Source organism: Sus scrofa, chromosome 15 (assembly GCF_054392235.1).
Source record: "Sus scrofa isolate SSC_HxYL_T2T_F1_AM1 chromosome 15, Sscrofa_HxYL_maternal_Yorkshire_Landrace_v2.0, whole genome shotgun sequence".
NCBI lineage: Eukaryota > Metazoa > Chordata > Mammalia > Artiodactyla > Suidae > Sus > Sus scrofa.
The window spans coordinates 97,605,112-97,620,595 of record NC_139397.1 but is presented as its reverse complement, the minus strand read 5'-3'; the positions used below and the strand labels follow the sequence as shown (position 1 = coordinate 97,620,595).

General features: G+C 37.5%; 1 protein-coding gene across 4 annotated transcripts in view; it reads right to left on the bottom strand.

Annotated features, from left to right (window-relative positions):
• Positions 1-15,484, bottom strand: part of AGPS (alkylglycerone phosphate synthase) — a 139,497-nt gene that overhangs the window by 13,542 nt on the left and 110,471 nt on the right. The window contains exons 18-20 of one of the 4 annotated variants that reach the window (XR_014829806.1): positions 11,593-11,692; positions 8,715-9,096; positions 7,007-7,544 (exon numbers count right to left, since the gene is read on the bottom strand). Coding sequence is in view for 1 of the 4 variants with exons in the window: in XM_021075128.2 (XP_020930787.1) it covers positions 9,039-9,096; positions 11,593-11,692 (158 nt within the window). In the remaining 3 variants the exon portion in view is untranslated. Of the gene's footprint in view, positions 1-7,006; positions 7,550-8,714; positions 9,097-11,592; positions 11,693-15,484 lie in introns of those variants that run through there. The other 3 variants (XR_014829805.1, XR_014829807.1, XM_021075128.2) reach the window with 3 other exon arrangements.

The window sequence follows — 15,484 nt, the reverse complement described above, 5'->3', positions numbered from 1 at the left end:
TTTTTTCCTAAAAGTTTTATTATTTTATGTTTTGCATTTAAGTCTACTGCCTATGTTGAATTAACTTTGGTGTGAGGAGTGAGGTTTAGGTCAAGGTTCTTTTTTTTTTTGTTTTTAAACCTAGGATGTCTGATTGTCCTAGCATTATTTACTTAAAAAGCCATATACTTCCTCCATTGGGTTACTTCATATCTTTGTCAAAACTGGTTGGACATATTCATGTGGGTCTTATTTCTGGGTTCTCTCCTCTGTTCCACTGATCAGTGTTTCTCTCCTCCAATACATACAGTGTTGAATACTATAGCTGTAAGTCTTGAAATCAGGTAAGTTGATTCCTATGACTCTATTCTTTTTTCAAAATTATTTCAGCCATTTAGTTCCTTTGCCCTACCATATAAATTTTTGAATAATCTTCTATATCGACTAAAAATTTTGCTGAAATTTTGTTAAGGATTGCATTAAATAGGCAGATCAATCTAGGGGGAATTGACACCTTTATACCACGTCCAGTTTTCTCAATCCATGAACACATCACATCTCTCCATTTATTTAGGCCTTTGAATTTTTTCATTAGCATTCTGTTATTTTCAGAATACAGACCTTGTGTATATTTGTTAGAGTTATGCCTAAGCAGTACATATTTTGTTAGATTTAAATGTTTTCTTTGGAGTAAATGTAAATTGTATCATATTTTATTTATTTATTTATTGCTTTTTAAGGCTGCACCTATGGCATATGGAAGTTCCCAGGCTAGGGGTTGAATCAGAGCGGCAGCTGCAGGCCTATGCCATAGCCAAAACAATGCAGGAGCTGAGCCAAGTCTGCAACCTACACCACAGTACACAGTAACGCCAGATCCTTAACCCAGTGAGTGAGGTTAGGGATCAAACCCACATCCTCATGGATACTAGTCAGGTTTGTTACTGCTGAGCCACAATGGGGACTCCTGGTACTGCATTTTAAATTTCAGTTTCTATATGCTTATTGTTAATATATAGAAATGTGACTGATTTTGGTGTATGCTCTTGTATTTTGAAAACTTGCTGATCTTGTTTTTGCAGGGTTTTTTTTTTTTTTAATTTTCTACAAAGACAATCATGTCATCTATCAATAGCAATAGTTTATTCATCTTTTCCAATCTGTATATCTTTTTTATTTCATACTACAGGTTTCTAACAAACAGCCTCAAAGCTGATCTTTTGCTCATTCTTTTGAGTAGTTTTTTACTTTTAAAGTTCCTGATTCCATTGGATTATGTTAAGCCCACAAAAATTGCTAAAAGTAGATACCCCATAATTCTCTGAACAATAGGAAATGATTTTGGTTAGAAAAAACATCCATGTTTAAACTAAGACTGGTTATATTTAATCAAGGTTTTTTTTTTGTTTTTTTTTTTACTTCTTGACAAGGACTTAGGTATAATTTTAGAAAATGAACAACTAAAAACTTAAGTCATAAATTGAAATTAAATATATGGCTGACATAAATGCTGCTGTTTAAACTGACCAGCTCATCAGTTCCAAAAACAAGCACTATGAAGATTAAGTTAAGTAGGCTTTATATTTCCTATAGCCTCCAGTTCCAGACTACATCTGTTTTCTTTGATACACAAAACCAGAGTTAAAATAGCTCCATTTATCACAGCATGATTGTAGGCAGACAAACCAGCCTGTCTGTTTCCTGATAGTGAAAGCAACTGTTATTAATCACAATTACAGGCCAAACCCTCTATGAGAAATTGCATCAATATTCTCCCAACCCCCAGCCCTTCTACTCTTTTTTTTTTTTTTTGTCTTTTGTCTTTTTTAGGGCTGCACCCGTGGCATGTGGAGGTTCCCAGGCTAGGGCTCCAATCGGAGTTACGGCTGTCGGCCTACACCACAGCCACAGCAATGCTAGATCTGAGCTGAGCCGAGTCTGTAACCTATGCCACAGCTCACGGCAATGACGGATCCTTAACCAGCTGAGCAAGGCCAGAGATCGAAGCCGCAACCTCATGGTCCCTAGTAGGATTCATTTCTGCTGCACCATGACGGGAACTCCCCTTCTATTCTTTAACTCAAAAATGGTACTGAGAATGTCACAACACTGCCTGAAGGTCAGTAAGTAAAGATGCTACCATGAGGTTGCCTTGAGTTTTAAGTTCTGGAGGTAAATTAAGGAAAATCTTTTCTACACATATAAAAAGTAATCTCTCAAAAGCTTTATTATTAAATTTAAAAGGATAATTGAACCCGCTCTGTTTAAAATTTATATGGGAAGATTTCTGCTTTATGGAACTATACTGAATAACACAAGATACTTGAAATTTACAAATCAGATTAACTTTAAGCAGAGAAGAATGTATGAAAATAGACATTTTTTTAAAAGCAAATTTTGTAGCCAATAGTGTGAAGAAAATGTACTGCTCTTTCATACAGATCATAACAGAACCTCCTATAGAGTGAGACTAACTGCAGGTTATAGATACAAAGTTTTTTTTTGAGGGCCGCACCTGCAGCATATGGAGTTTCCCAGGTTAGGGGCCAAATTGGAGCTGTAGTCACTGGCATATGTCACAGCCACAGCAATACCAGATCTGAGCTGCATCCTCATGAATACTAGTCAGATTAATTTTCACTGAGCCATGACGGAACTCCCCAATGATGAAAATGTTAAGACAATTGTTGAAGGAGTTCCCGTTGTGGCTTAGGGGTAACGAACTTGACTAGTACCCATGAGGGCTTGGGTTCAATCCCTGGCCTTGCTCAATGGGTTAAAATGATCTGGTGTTGCTGTGAGTTGTGGTGCTGGTCGCAGACACTGCCCAGATCCTGTGTTGCTGTGACGTCAGCTATAGCTCCGATTCGACCCCTAGCCTGGGAACTTACATATGCCAAGGGTGTGCCCCTAAAAAGACAATTGTTGAATCATATCCCTTGAATACATGTTTTCGTTTTTATTTTTTCCAAATAAACTGTAACCCTTTCTTCAAAGGTTAGAGTGGAGTTTAAGAATACAAACCTGCCTTTCATTTTGTGCTGTCTACTGCTTTTATTTTTTTTTAAAGGCTATTGTTTTTTGAGTAGGTGCTTAACATATATTATTACCACATGCAGTCTAAGGCAGGTACTATTGCATTTTGCAGATGAGAAAACTGCAACTCAGAGAGGTTATTCCCTAAGGTGACACAGTTAGTTAAGTGCAGAGCCAAGAGTCAAATACAGATTTTTTTTTTTTTTTTTTTTTTTGCTTTTTAGGGCCACACCCACAGTATATGGAAGTTCCTAGGCTAGGGACTTCAGTTCTGCAGCTGCTGGCCAACACCACAGCCACAGAAATGCAGGATCCGAGCCGCATCTGCAACCTACACCACAGCTCATGGCAAGGGGGGATCCTTAACCCACTGAGTGAGGCCAGGGATCGAACCCGTATTCTCATGGATACCAGTAAGGTTCATTACTGCCGAGCCACAAGAGAACCCTCAAATACAGATTTGATTCCAAAGCCTATGTTCTTCGCCCTGTTTGAGGTCTCTCAAACTTGTATTTAAGACAAAGTTTAAATGGAATCTTACATACATAATGAATTTATGGAAGAACACTAGAGTGACTGGTGTTGTGCAGTTGTAAAGAAATGCACTTTATTCTCCCCTACTTTTCCACTGAATGACTCTGCTAATACACATTCTTAGAAATATGGAATAAACTGAGCCTTTCCATGATCAAACACGATGCTATATTCAAACAAAGCCTGATTATTTAACATGTGAAGCTAAATTAGCAAGGAGACGAATGCCATTCTAATATGAAAAATTCAGAGATGTCGGAGAATTTGCAAAACTTCCCCAAATTCTGTGAGCACTTGGGCACTTATCCATTCATTTAACATATTCATTAAGCATCTACTTTTACACAGAAAAGCTAGTCACTGTTCTAGGAACTGACGAACACAGGGACAGACAAGATAAAGTCAGTAACGTCACTAAACTTATTCAAATGAGGAACACAGAAACTACCTAAGACAATAGAGAAGACACCTCTAAGAAGGTGATGTTTTTATCAGGGATATAAATAATGGAGCAAGTGAGCCATGCATGCATATATCTGGGAGTAGGGACACAAGAGAAAGAACATTAGAAAAAGATGGAACAAACAGCAAAAGGCCTTGAATAGGGAAGAGGATTGATATGTCTGAGAAACAGCAAGAAGGCCACTATTGCAACAGGGGAAAGGTAGTATTAGAGGTGAAGACAGAGAGACCCACAATGTATATCCTTGAAGAACCTGATTAGGACTTTGGGTTTTATTTTGAATGTGAGGAGAATATACTGAGTTTTAAAAAAGACTACTGGGGCAGCAAGAGAAATGAAGAACAGGGAATGAGGAATGGAGGTAGAAAGAACAGTTAAAAGGCTACTGCATTTGTTCCAGCAGGGAAAAACAGTGATTTGAACTAGGATGGTGGTGGTGATGCCTTCTGGTATTTGGGAGGCATTAGCACATGGAGAGTGTTTTAAGTCCTGGGACTGAAGTAATCACTGGAACACAGAGGAACAAACTGGCTCTGGGCTAAGCCCTGGAATACTCTAGTGTTTAGTGGTTTAGAAGAAGATAAGCTAGCCAAGGGAAAGCATCTTCATTTCACCAGCATATGTGAAATATATTTTGTGTTCAGGCTTACCTAGTTTCTTTTTCTAAGCAATAAAGGAATCTAAGTAGTTTAGAATTTGTTTCCACACAGTCATATTTTTGACCACGGGAGAATAAAAATGTGAGAAATGTGACAGAAATAAAAGATTTCTATTTAAATGAGGCGGAACCTCTCAATAAATTAATATGCAATCAAACCTTGCTACATTCAAGTTCAAGCTAATAATTTCGAAAATTATTTCATCCACCTTAGAATCTTCAACAAATAAAGGCTTTAAGTCTCTACAACCTGAAAATGTACATAAACTAAACAAGGAGTTTTATCAGAACATGGTCTGACCTGCATTTGTTTTATTACCTGATATTGCCAACATGTTAGAAACATATAATCAGGAAGTATAAAAACAACCAGAAAGTCAAATTGACTTATGTGCAAGAACTGAGAAAACAATGAAATACCGATGATAGGGAAATTAAAATGTTGATTCATCTCTCTTTTAACATCTAAAGCAGGACAAGTAATTAACTTAGTGTCAAAATTAAAGAAATGGAGGTTTTCTATTTTAAAAGATAAATAGTCACATTTAGAATTTCTTTTCATATACTTTTAAAATTATGTGTCTCTTTTAAAAGGCTTTCAATGTCAATCTTTTTAGCTTCTGGCCTATAAATTATTTTAGGTTCTTAAGTCAGAGGACAAGGGCATTGAAGCATGAGGACCTGAGTTCAAATTTAATTCTGGCACTAAAAATTATTTCTGATTTTTTTTTTTTTTTTTTTTTTTTTTTTTGGCCATGCCCATGGCATGCAGAAGTTCCTGGGGCAGGGATTGGACCTGAGCTACAGCAGTGACAATGCCAAATCCTTAAACACTAGGTCACCAAAAAACTCCAGTCATGATCTCTTGATTGATTAAGGCTTACATCTTTCCAACTCATATTTTTTAAATTAACTTACATGTGTTTATTGAGTAATACAATTGGATTATTACCATAGATTTCACAAATAAAATCTACATCTCAAATTTGTACTATAATTATTTAACCCTTTATTATTTTTAATTTGTGTATATTTTTCCTACTCCAGAAGACAAAGAGGAGGCCACATCAAGAGGTAGGAGGGGCAATTACACGATATAAATTTGTGTATATTTTCTTTTTTCTGAAATGTCAGACTCGCACATAAATTACATCAAGTATGTTAATGTGGGTTCTGTTAGAGCCTACCAAGAAGCTCTCAGTGTCTAGGGTGTATCTGAATAAGTAATGTTAGCAGCTCCGCCATATTAGACTTTCAGCATCTCACATTTAGACACTACTAGAGGGAGCTGAATATCCTCACAGTTCCTACAGGAGTAAAATGACACTGGCAAGAAAACAACCATTGGTTTGGCTTTCTTCTACAATGTTGTAGCTCATTTGGTCACTTCCGACTTTTATAGGATTCATTGCACTATGAAGCTTGAGTAAATTGAAAGCATCTCTCATAATTAAGGAAATTAGCTCATCTAACCCAATTATCTAAATGACAGTTAAGCCTCTATTTTCTATATAGTATAAGGTTTGGCTGTTCTCACTCTCTTGTAGAATCACATCTCTTATATTTACTGTAACTAGGTAGGATCTTAAAGGAAAAAGAACACTGTTGGCTGCTGACCTAAACCAAAAGGCAAAACTGCATGCTATGGAAAGGAATTGTTTTTTTTCTTCAAACAAGTAATTACAGCTAAATTATTCTGCCTCTTTCCTCATGCAATCAATTTAGTATGAACACATTACTTCATGATATTATGTAATTTTACAAGTTCTTACATAGTAATATAGTGGCATCCTGAAATAAAATACATAAAAAAGATTTTAAATAATGTATATAGCTTTCTGAACATTTTAAAGGAAGGTGGTAAAAATCTAAGCATCTTTATAAAATACCTCATGTTTACATTTCCAAAATTAGGTTTAGACTTTTAGATTAATCAAAAGCTTTTAATTCCACTTGGAAGGTTTCTAATATCCAGTTTCTTCCCTTCTTTTTTGTCTTTTGTCTCTTGAGGGCTGTACTTGCGGCATATGGAGGTTCCCAGGCCAGGGGTCTAATCGGAGCTGTTGTTGCCGGCCTAGCCACAGCTACAGCAACGCAGGAGCCGAGCCTCATCTGCAACCTACACCATAGCTCACAGTAATGCCGGATCCTTAACCCACTGAGTGAGGCCAGGGATCAAACCGGCAACCGCATGGCTCCTAGTCAGATTCGCTTACGCTGCACCACGACGGGAACTCCCCTTCTTTATCATTCTAACATTCATTAGAATCCCCATCAAAAGATAATGAATAGGAAGAGGAGGAAAAGAACAAATTCATTCACATTAATGCTTATCAGTCAGTTAGGTTATAAATTTATTTGTGGAGATTAAGAACAAGGTAGGGGGAATGCAAAAGATTAAGTTGATAGAATGATGCTGGGAATTGACTTTCTCTTTCATTCATCCACATTAGCAATCTTCTCCAGACCTGGCTGCAGTAATGTTATAAGAACAAAGATCCTCCACAGTCCACTCTGTTTTCTACCAAAATTCTTTCATTCATCCTATGTATGGAGTGCTGACTGGGGTCAAGCACTCTTCCAGGTGCTGGTGCATAGAAACAAAACAGAAGTCCCTGTCCTTATAGATCCTCACTTTACAGGAGAAGACAGACAATCTTAAGAAGTATAGATATATATAGCATGTTAGATAATGCTAAATGTTATGATGGAAATTAAACGGGGAAAGAGGGATATGGAGAATCCAGAGGGGGAGTAGGAGTGGAATTTTTCAATTCAGTGGTTATTTATCCTCATGCTTGTTCCTTAATTTTTTTTTTTTTTTTTTTTTTTTTTGGCCTTTTCTAGGGCTGCTCCCACAGCATATGGAGGTTCCTAGGCTAGGGGTCGAATCAGAGCTGTAGCTGCTGGCCTACGCCAGAGCCATAGCAACTCGGGATCCAAGCCGAGTCTGCAACCTACACCACAGCTCATGGCAATGCCAGATCCTTAACCCATTGAGCAAGGCCAGGGATCGAACCCGAAACCCCACAGTTCCTAGTCGGATTCACCAACCACTGAGCCACGATGGGAACTCCCCTTAAAATTTTTTCGATTAAAAAAAATCTACACATACCTATTTTTCTAGGCACCAATTTATATTGAAGGTTATATTAAAAATACATGTCTCTTATAGAAAACAGATGGATAATCTCAAAAATTACAATGTTGGAGTTCCTGTCATGGCTCAGTGGTTAGCAAATCCAACCAGGAACCATGAGGTTGCAGGTTCGATCCCTGGCCTTGATCGGTGGGCTAGGGATCCAGCATTGCTGTGAGCTGTGGTATAGGTTGCGGGTGCGGCTCGGATCCTGTGTTGCTGTGGCTTTGGCATAGGTCAGAAGCTACAGCTCCCACTGGACCCCTAGCCTGGGAACCTCCATATGCCAAGGGTGCGGCCCTAAAAAGAAAAAAAAAAAAGGACAAAAAAAAAAAATCACAATGTTAATGACAGAATGACCACTGTTTAACTTTTTAAAAAACTGCTTCATAGTACTTTTATAAGACTGCTAGTAACATAGGTGTAGATATGACAATTTTTTTTGGTGATGTGATCAACTCTCCAATAAAACTTAATACTCACTACAGTGATCAAAAATAATACTAAAATAGCATTAAAATCAAAAAAGTTTTTTTTCATGTCCTTTCTTGATTAATTAGCTTAATTGTGGGTGGGCAGAACACTCAGCTCTTCAATATGACATAGCTGACTTCCAGCTACATTCCAATAGCGGCTGAAAAACATATATGTAGATTTTCCCTCCCTTTAAAAACTTTTGCTGTTGGGAGTTCCTGTCGTGGCGCAGTGGTTAACGTATCCGACTAAGAACCATGAGGTTTCGGACTTGATCCCTGGCCTTGCTCGGCGGGTTAAGGATCCAGAGTTGCTGTGAGCTGTGGTGTAGGCTGCAGGCGCAGCTCGGATCCTGCGTTGCTGCGGCTGTGGCATAGGCTGGTGGCTACAGCTCCGATTCGACCCCTAGCCTGGGAACCTCCATATGCAGCAGGAGCGGCCCTAGAAAAGGCAAAAAGACAAAACTTTTGCGGTTATAGTCAAATACCTACCAGGTAAGCGGGGCTATCCTGGGCAACATGAAGTTCCTGAGAACTCAGAAGTCTGTCTAGATTCTGTTACTTAGGCAAGCTTGTCAAATCAAGCTTCTGCTGGTTACGACCAAAACACAGGCTATCTCAGTGGTACACACAAAAACTTCCAAGAGATCTCAAGTGCTCTCAAATTATTCATATTAGGACTCTCCCCAGCATTTTGTCAAACCAAATATTTCAAACAGTAGGAATATTAGAAATTCCACCCCCAAAAAAGAATACCTCCGTGGTGGTGTGACAGGCTCCCTCCATTAGCAAGGACTTCTTCTCTAGCAGCTGCCTGTATTTGGAAACAATACAACAAATAGATCACTTGGAATTCAAAGAGTGAGAACAACACCCAAAGGAGACACATACTTCCTGTGTTAAATAATAAACCAGAGCCTAATTTTCCTTTCTCTTGGGCTAACTGTATTTTAAAAGTAATTAAAACATGCTGCCTAACTTTGTAAGGTTTTTTTTTTTTTTTTAGTGAATAGTCACAATGTCTACAATTGTCACTTTGAGATACTAGGAAAAGAAAAAGAAGGCAAAATAATCAGTTCAGCAGCACTAAACGGTTAATAACTAAAGTTTTGTGGAGTTCCCTGGTAGCTCAGCAGGTTAAGGATTTGGCATTGTCACTGCTGTGCTTCTGGTTGCTAATGTGGTATGGGCTTGATCCCTGGCCTGGGAACTGACACATGCTGTGGGCACGGTTAAAAAAAAAAATTTTTTTTTTGAGGAGTCAGGTCCAACTCTGAAGTAAACATCTCACTATACCAAAAAAAAAAATTTATTGACTGCTTATGGTATGTCCAGAAAAGCACTAAGCAATTTACTTGTATTAACTCATTTATTTTCACTATAGCCTTGTGGAATAATTACAATTACTCCTATCCCACAGAAAAAGAAAATGAGGCTTAAAGGATTAAATTACTCACCTAATATCATCAAATGGATATCAGACTCAAGATTCCTTATAATACTATCAGGGATTAATGATGAAAACCCTTATGGAGAACATTTCTTAGGTCATTGTTTTAGAACAAATTACTTGTCAGGCCTATGGATATCTAAGTGTAAAAGAAACTCTTTATTTTATCCTCTAACATGTTAGGTCCCTTACAGAGCAATAAGGTTAGAAAGATAAAATACTTAAAATCAAAATGACGGAAGTACATGGTGAAAAAAGGGTTACACAAACTGGAATTATATTTGATTCATGAGTATATATTAGGTGTGAGGTGGAATTCCTACAGTGCCTTGGACCTCTCAGAATTACTCAGGTGTATATACACCATCTGAGTTAGGACACAGTATGAGGCCTTTCCCCTAGGAGGGACAGATGGACCACAACTCATTGAACCTTCATCACTTAGGATTTAGGGTTTTTCAAGTGAATTACATGTGCCAGCCCTACTCTAAGAGATTATATATTCTAACAAATTATTTCAAGTAAAGCAATAACTACTTTAAATCAGCAGCATTTAGAGAATGACAACCTGGATTGGGAAAGAAGGAATATTTTCACTTTTGTAGTACCACAGGGAAGGGGTCCTTGGGTAGCTAGGGGGCAATACCAAAACACTGAAAGGCTAAGGTGATGGGAAAGGACTCAAACTTTTGAGAATGACAGATATGCTCATTATTTTGATTGGGGTGATGATGTCACAGATATACTCATATGTCAAAACTCTGAAATTATATACTTAAAATATGTGCAGTTTACTGTATCTCAATTATACTTCAGAAAAGCTGTTTTTTTTTTTGCTTTGTTTTGTTTTTTTAAAGGAGGCATAATAGAGAGCCAACCAAACACTGTCTGTGGTTTGGGTCTAAAAGTGTGCCACTGAAAATCACCTTGTGGCATTATCTTTGGCAGGCAGGCAACAGGGTTAACACTATTGGTATGCACTAATACTAACCTGAGGTTTTAACAAACCCCAGTCTCTTCCTGGTTCCTCCACAGACTAGTCTGTTTTATCAGCTCTAGGCACCCCTGTCATGAGAAATACTATCAAACAGAAGGCTTTGTAAGAATTAGAAGGCCATTTAAGAAACGTAACAGATGGCATTCCCATCATGGCGTAGTGGAAACGAATCTGACTAGGAACCATGAGGTTGTGAGTTTGATCCCTGGCCTCACTCAGTGGGTTTAAGGATCTGGCATTGCCGTGAGCAGTGGCGTAGGTCGCAGACACGGTTCGGATCTGGTGTTGCTGTGGCTGTGGCATAGACCGGCAGCAACAGCTCTGATTAGACCCCTAGCCTGGGAACCTCCATATGCTGCAAGTACAGCCCTAAAAAGACAAAAAAAAAAAAAAAGAAGAAGAAGAAATGTAATAGAAACTGCTAGCAAATGAACCTCAAAGGCCTACATACAGCTTTAGCTAGTTAAAAAAAATACATAAATCTACATTGAGGACATTACAGCAACATAAACCAAAAGCTTTAGGGCTGCTGACCTCAAGAACAGAAACCATCTGGAGTTGGATGGGCTCTCAAAGTGATAGAGGATCCCCACAGGCCTCTGTTATTCAATTTAATCAGTTATTCCATATTTTAAGTAACAACCAAAGAATTACAGGCTACAGAATGTTAATTTTAGAATATTAATCTTAATATATATAATTTAGTACTCAATCTAGTGCAAAAAATATACTACTCATTTCTATGGGCTATCAACTCGGTAAACCATAAATTATTAGAGTCAAACTAAAATTCATAAGTTGATATAAAGTTTATTTAAATTAATAAAAGAATATAAGAGCTATATTCACATATGAAAAATTACCTCAGTTTGTTCAAACACAGTCAATGGGTCACTGATTCCCCTGTAGTTAAAGGCAAAGTAGAAATAGATACATGCACCTGCATCATAAGTCTGCGTCACCCTAAAAAACAGACAAAATCCCCACAAGGCTTTAAGTTAAGTGAAACCAGATTTACTTAACATCTAAAAACTTAAAGGCAAGATTGTCTGAATGATTTGCTTAAGTCATAATCTCATTCTTTATTTACCTTCCATCTCTGTCTTTGGAAGGAATAGATTTGCTGAATGAAGGAAATTTAATAACTATTTGTACTATTTTTATAACTTTTTCTGGATAAGTTTTGACTATTACCCCCCCAATTAAAAAATTTTAAATGTAAATATTTCTCCAATTGACCTGAAATAAACAAAAATTCCACTTCCTCAAAAGGGATTTTTTTTAACAAATATACTGCAGTTAAAGACAGTCCCCAAACAAACTAAATGGAACTTAGTGATTCATTATAAGTCTTCTTCTAAACTTCCTCAAAGTTAACAGAAATAAATATAAGAACTTAAAACTAGAAAATAAGAGAAATGTACAAATACCAAAAATGATCAGACTGGGTAAAATACAGCATCTTCACAAGTTCTAATTAATAAATTAGTAACAACTTTGAAAACAAGCTGATCATATCAAATGCAGTTACATAGCCTAAAGGTTTTATACTCTGTATGTGTGTTTATAAAAGATATCAAGAATGTTAGATTAATAAGTCATATACATGATATATATATATCTGGGCTATCAAAATGCAATTAGGTGAAGCATTTGAAAGGGAGCTAAGGTAATCATAGTCAAAACTCTGAATGCAATTTACAAATAGGTTCCCACAAAGAATTTAATTTAACAGAAGGAGCAAATGCAGAGGAAATACTCTTTTTACTACACAATACAAATGGAATCTAATCTAAAATTTTAATGGCCTTTTAGGCCAAATGTTAGGTGCCTCAGAACAGAAGAAATGAACTGCTTAACAATGCTACTGTCAATTTGCCAGCTGTGTTTTTCTTCTAGTGTTAATTCACACCCATAAAAAAGATCCCATGAATGTTTACATTTTAAGTACCAGATTTACAAAGTTTAGGAAAAATTAGAGAAACACTTTGACTATGAGGACACTATCACTACCAAATCTAGCTAAATGTAAAGGGCACATGAATGAAATGAGCTTATGGCAGTAAAATATACATCACTTACATGAGAATTGTTAAAATCAATAAATAGAAAATATAACTAAATATTAATAGGAACATTGACACCTTCCAACAAATCCAGGATATATATTACACAATTCAATTTTCAGTAGTTTAAGTGGGCTTCAAAAATTACAACAAAGCTTGATTTATCAGTTATCTCAAGCAAAGTAAAAATAATAAAAATACTTTTGGAAGACCTTAATTTGGGTCCACTTCAGAAAATGACATATCTATTACCTTTTAATATATAATTTTTATCATTTAAGGCATTTAAACACTAATGTCTTCCAAAACATCTGAACAAGAAAAAGTGTGGCTGCCAAAGTTATATTATTCTTTACTTTCTCTCTCTCTCTTTTTTTTTTTTTTCTTTTTTTTGCCTTTTCTAGGGCAGCTCCCACGGCATATGGAGGTTCCCAGGATAGGGGTCTAATTGGAGCTGTAGCCGCCGACCTACACCACAGCCACAGCAACACCAGATCTGAGCCGTGTCTGTGACCTATACCACAGCTCACGGCAACACCGGATCCTTAATCCACTGAGCAAGGCCAGGGATCGAAGCCACAACCTCATGGTTCCTAGTCGGATTTGTTAACCACTGAGCCATGACGGGAACTCCTTATTCTTTCATTTCTAAAAAAATTTTGTGCTGTATACTTTTTGGACTATTTTATTTGCATTAGACTCACTGTCTAGGAAGTCCTTCCCCCAAAATTTCTTCAGAAATTTAGAGTCAGAATTTCTATTTCAATATACAAAGTACCTCTTAAAAGACAGAAATGAAATAAATGAACTCAATAAATGCACCATACAGCTGAATTCTTTTCCTTGGGATCTTCGATTTTAATGAGATCTATAACTACTTTTTTTTTTTTTTTTTTGTCTTTTGTCTTTTGTTGTTGTTGTTGTTGTTGTTGCTATTTCTTGGGCCGCTCCCGCGGCATATGGAGGTTCCCAGGCTAGGGGTTGAATCGGAGCTGTAGCCACCAGCCTACGCCAGAGCCACAGCAACACGGGATCCGAGCCGCGTCTGCAGCCTACACCACAGCTCACGGCAACGCCGGATCGTTAACCCACTGAGCAAGGGCAGGGACCGAACCCGCAACCTCATGGTTCCTAGTCGGATTCGTTAACCACTGCGCCACGACGGGAACTCCTATAACTATTTTAAATTAATTTCATAATAGCTTTTTTTTCCCCCTTTCTTTTTAGGGCCACATCCAGGGCATATGGAAGTTCTCAGGCTAGGGGTCGAATCAGAGATGTAGCTATTGGCCTGAACCACAGCCACAGCAATGCAGGATCCAAGTTGTGTCTGCAACCCACACCACAGCTCATGGCAGGCAATGCTGTATCCTTAACCAACTGAGCAAGGCCAGGGATCAAACTCATAATGTCCTCATAGATACTAGTTGGGTTGGTTACCACTGAGCCATGACAGAAACTCCCAGAATAGCTTTTTAAAAACCTGGTCATTTACACTCAATACAGAATAATCTCCTTAGAACTATCAATCAGATCAAATCAAACTGAACTAAAATCAAACTCTAGTTAAATGTTAACCAAATATGTGCTATAAGAACGATATTTAAAACCACTATTTAGCAAAATTATTCAATTAACTATACTTTGCACATTCTAAACTCTGGTTTTATAAGATGATCATGGAAGCTGAGCGTATAAAGCTTTTCTGGCGGGGGGAGGCTGTGCCCATGGCATGTGGAGGTTCCCTGGCCAGGGATCAAGCCCACGCCATAGCAGTGACAACAATGGATCCTTAACTGCTAGGCCACCAGGGAACTCATCAGAAAATCCTTCTTAAAAAAACAACTACCAAATAAATGACATATGATCACTCAGAATATGTATATGTATTCTATCTACCTATAACACAATAGATAATGAAGATCCTTAGTTCTTATAAGGACCTTCTAAAGAACCAAGACAAATGTTTTTACAGAAGGTATCCTAAGGCAGAATATTACTTCCCAATCAATTTCAGTAAGCAGTGGTTTATCATAATATTTTCATAACGGAACAGAAATCTCAAGAGATGCTGCATAGGGAGGTAGCACAGAAGGAAGAAAGGATAAAATCTGCTAAGTTACCACTTGGCAAAACAAAAGAATAAAAAATCCTCAGCTACACAAAAAACAGAATCCATTATTTAAAATGTTTCAAATTTTACTGTTAGCAAATAACTTCTGGACTATAAAGCCAGCTTGATGTGTTTTCCGTTTTAAATAAGAGGCTTGACAGACCAGACTGTAAAGAGAAGAACTAAGTACAAATTGAGGTTGATAATATAAATGAACACAGTTTTTTCTTAGTCTAAACACTTTAAAATAAAACATTCATTTTTAGGAGATCCCATCATGGTACAGGGGAAAAGAATCTGACTAGGAACCATGAGGTTGCGGGTTCCAGCCCTGGCCTTGCTCAGTGGGTTAAGGATCTGGCATGCCGTGAGCTGTGGTGTAGGTTGCAGACGAGGCTCAGATCTGGCAGTGCTGTCGCTGTGGTGTAGGCCAGTGGCTACAGCTCCGATTAGATCCCTAGCCTGGGAACCTTCATATGCCGTGGGTGCGGCCCTAAAAAGAAAAAAAAAAAAAATTCATTTTTAAAGATACCTCCAAATTAAAAAAAAAAAGAGAGAGAGAGAGAGAACATGTAC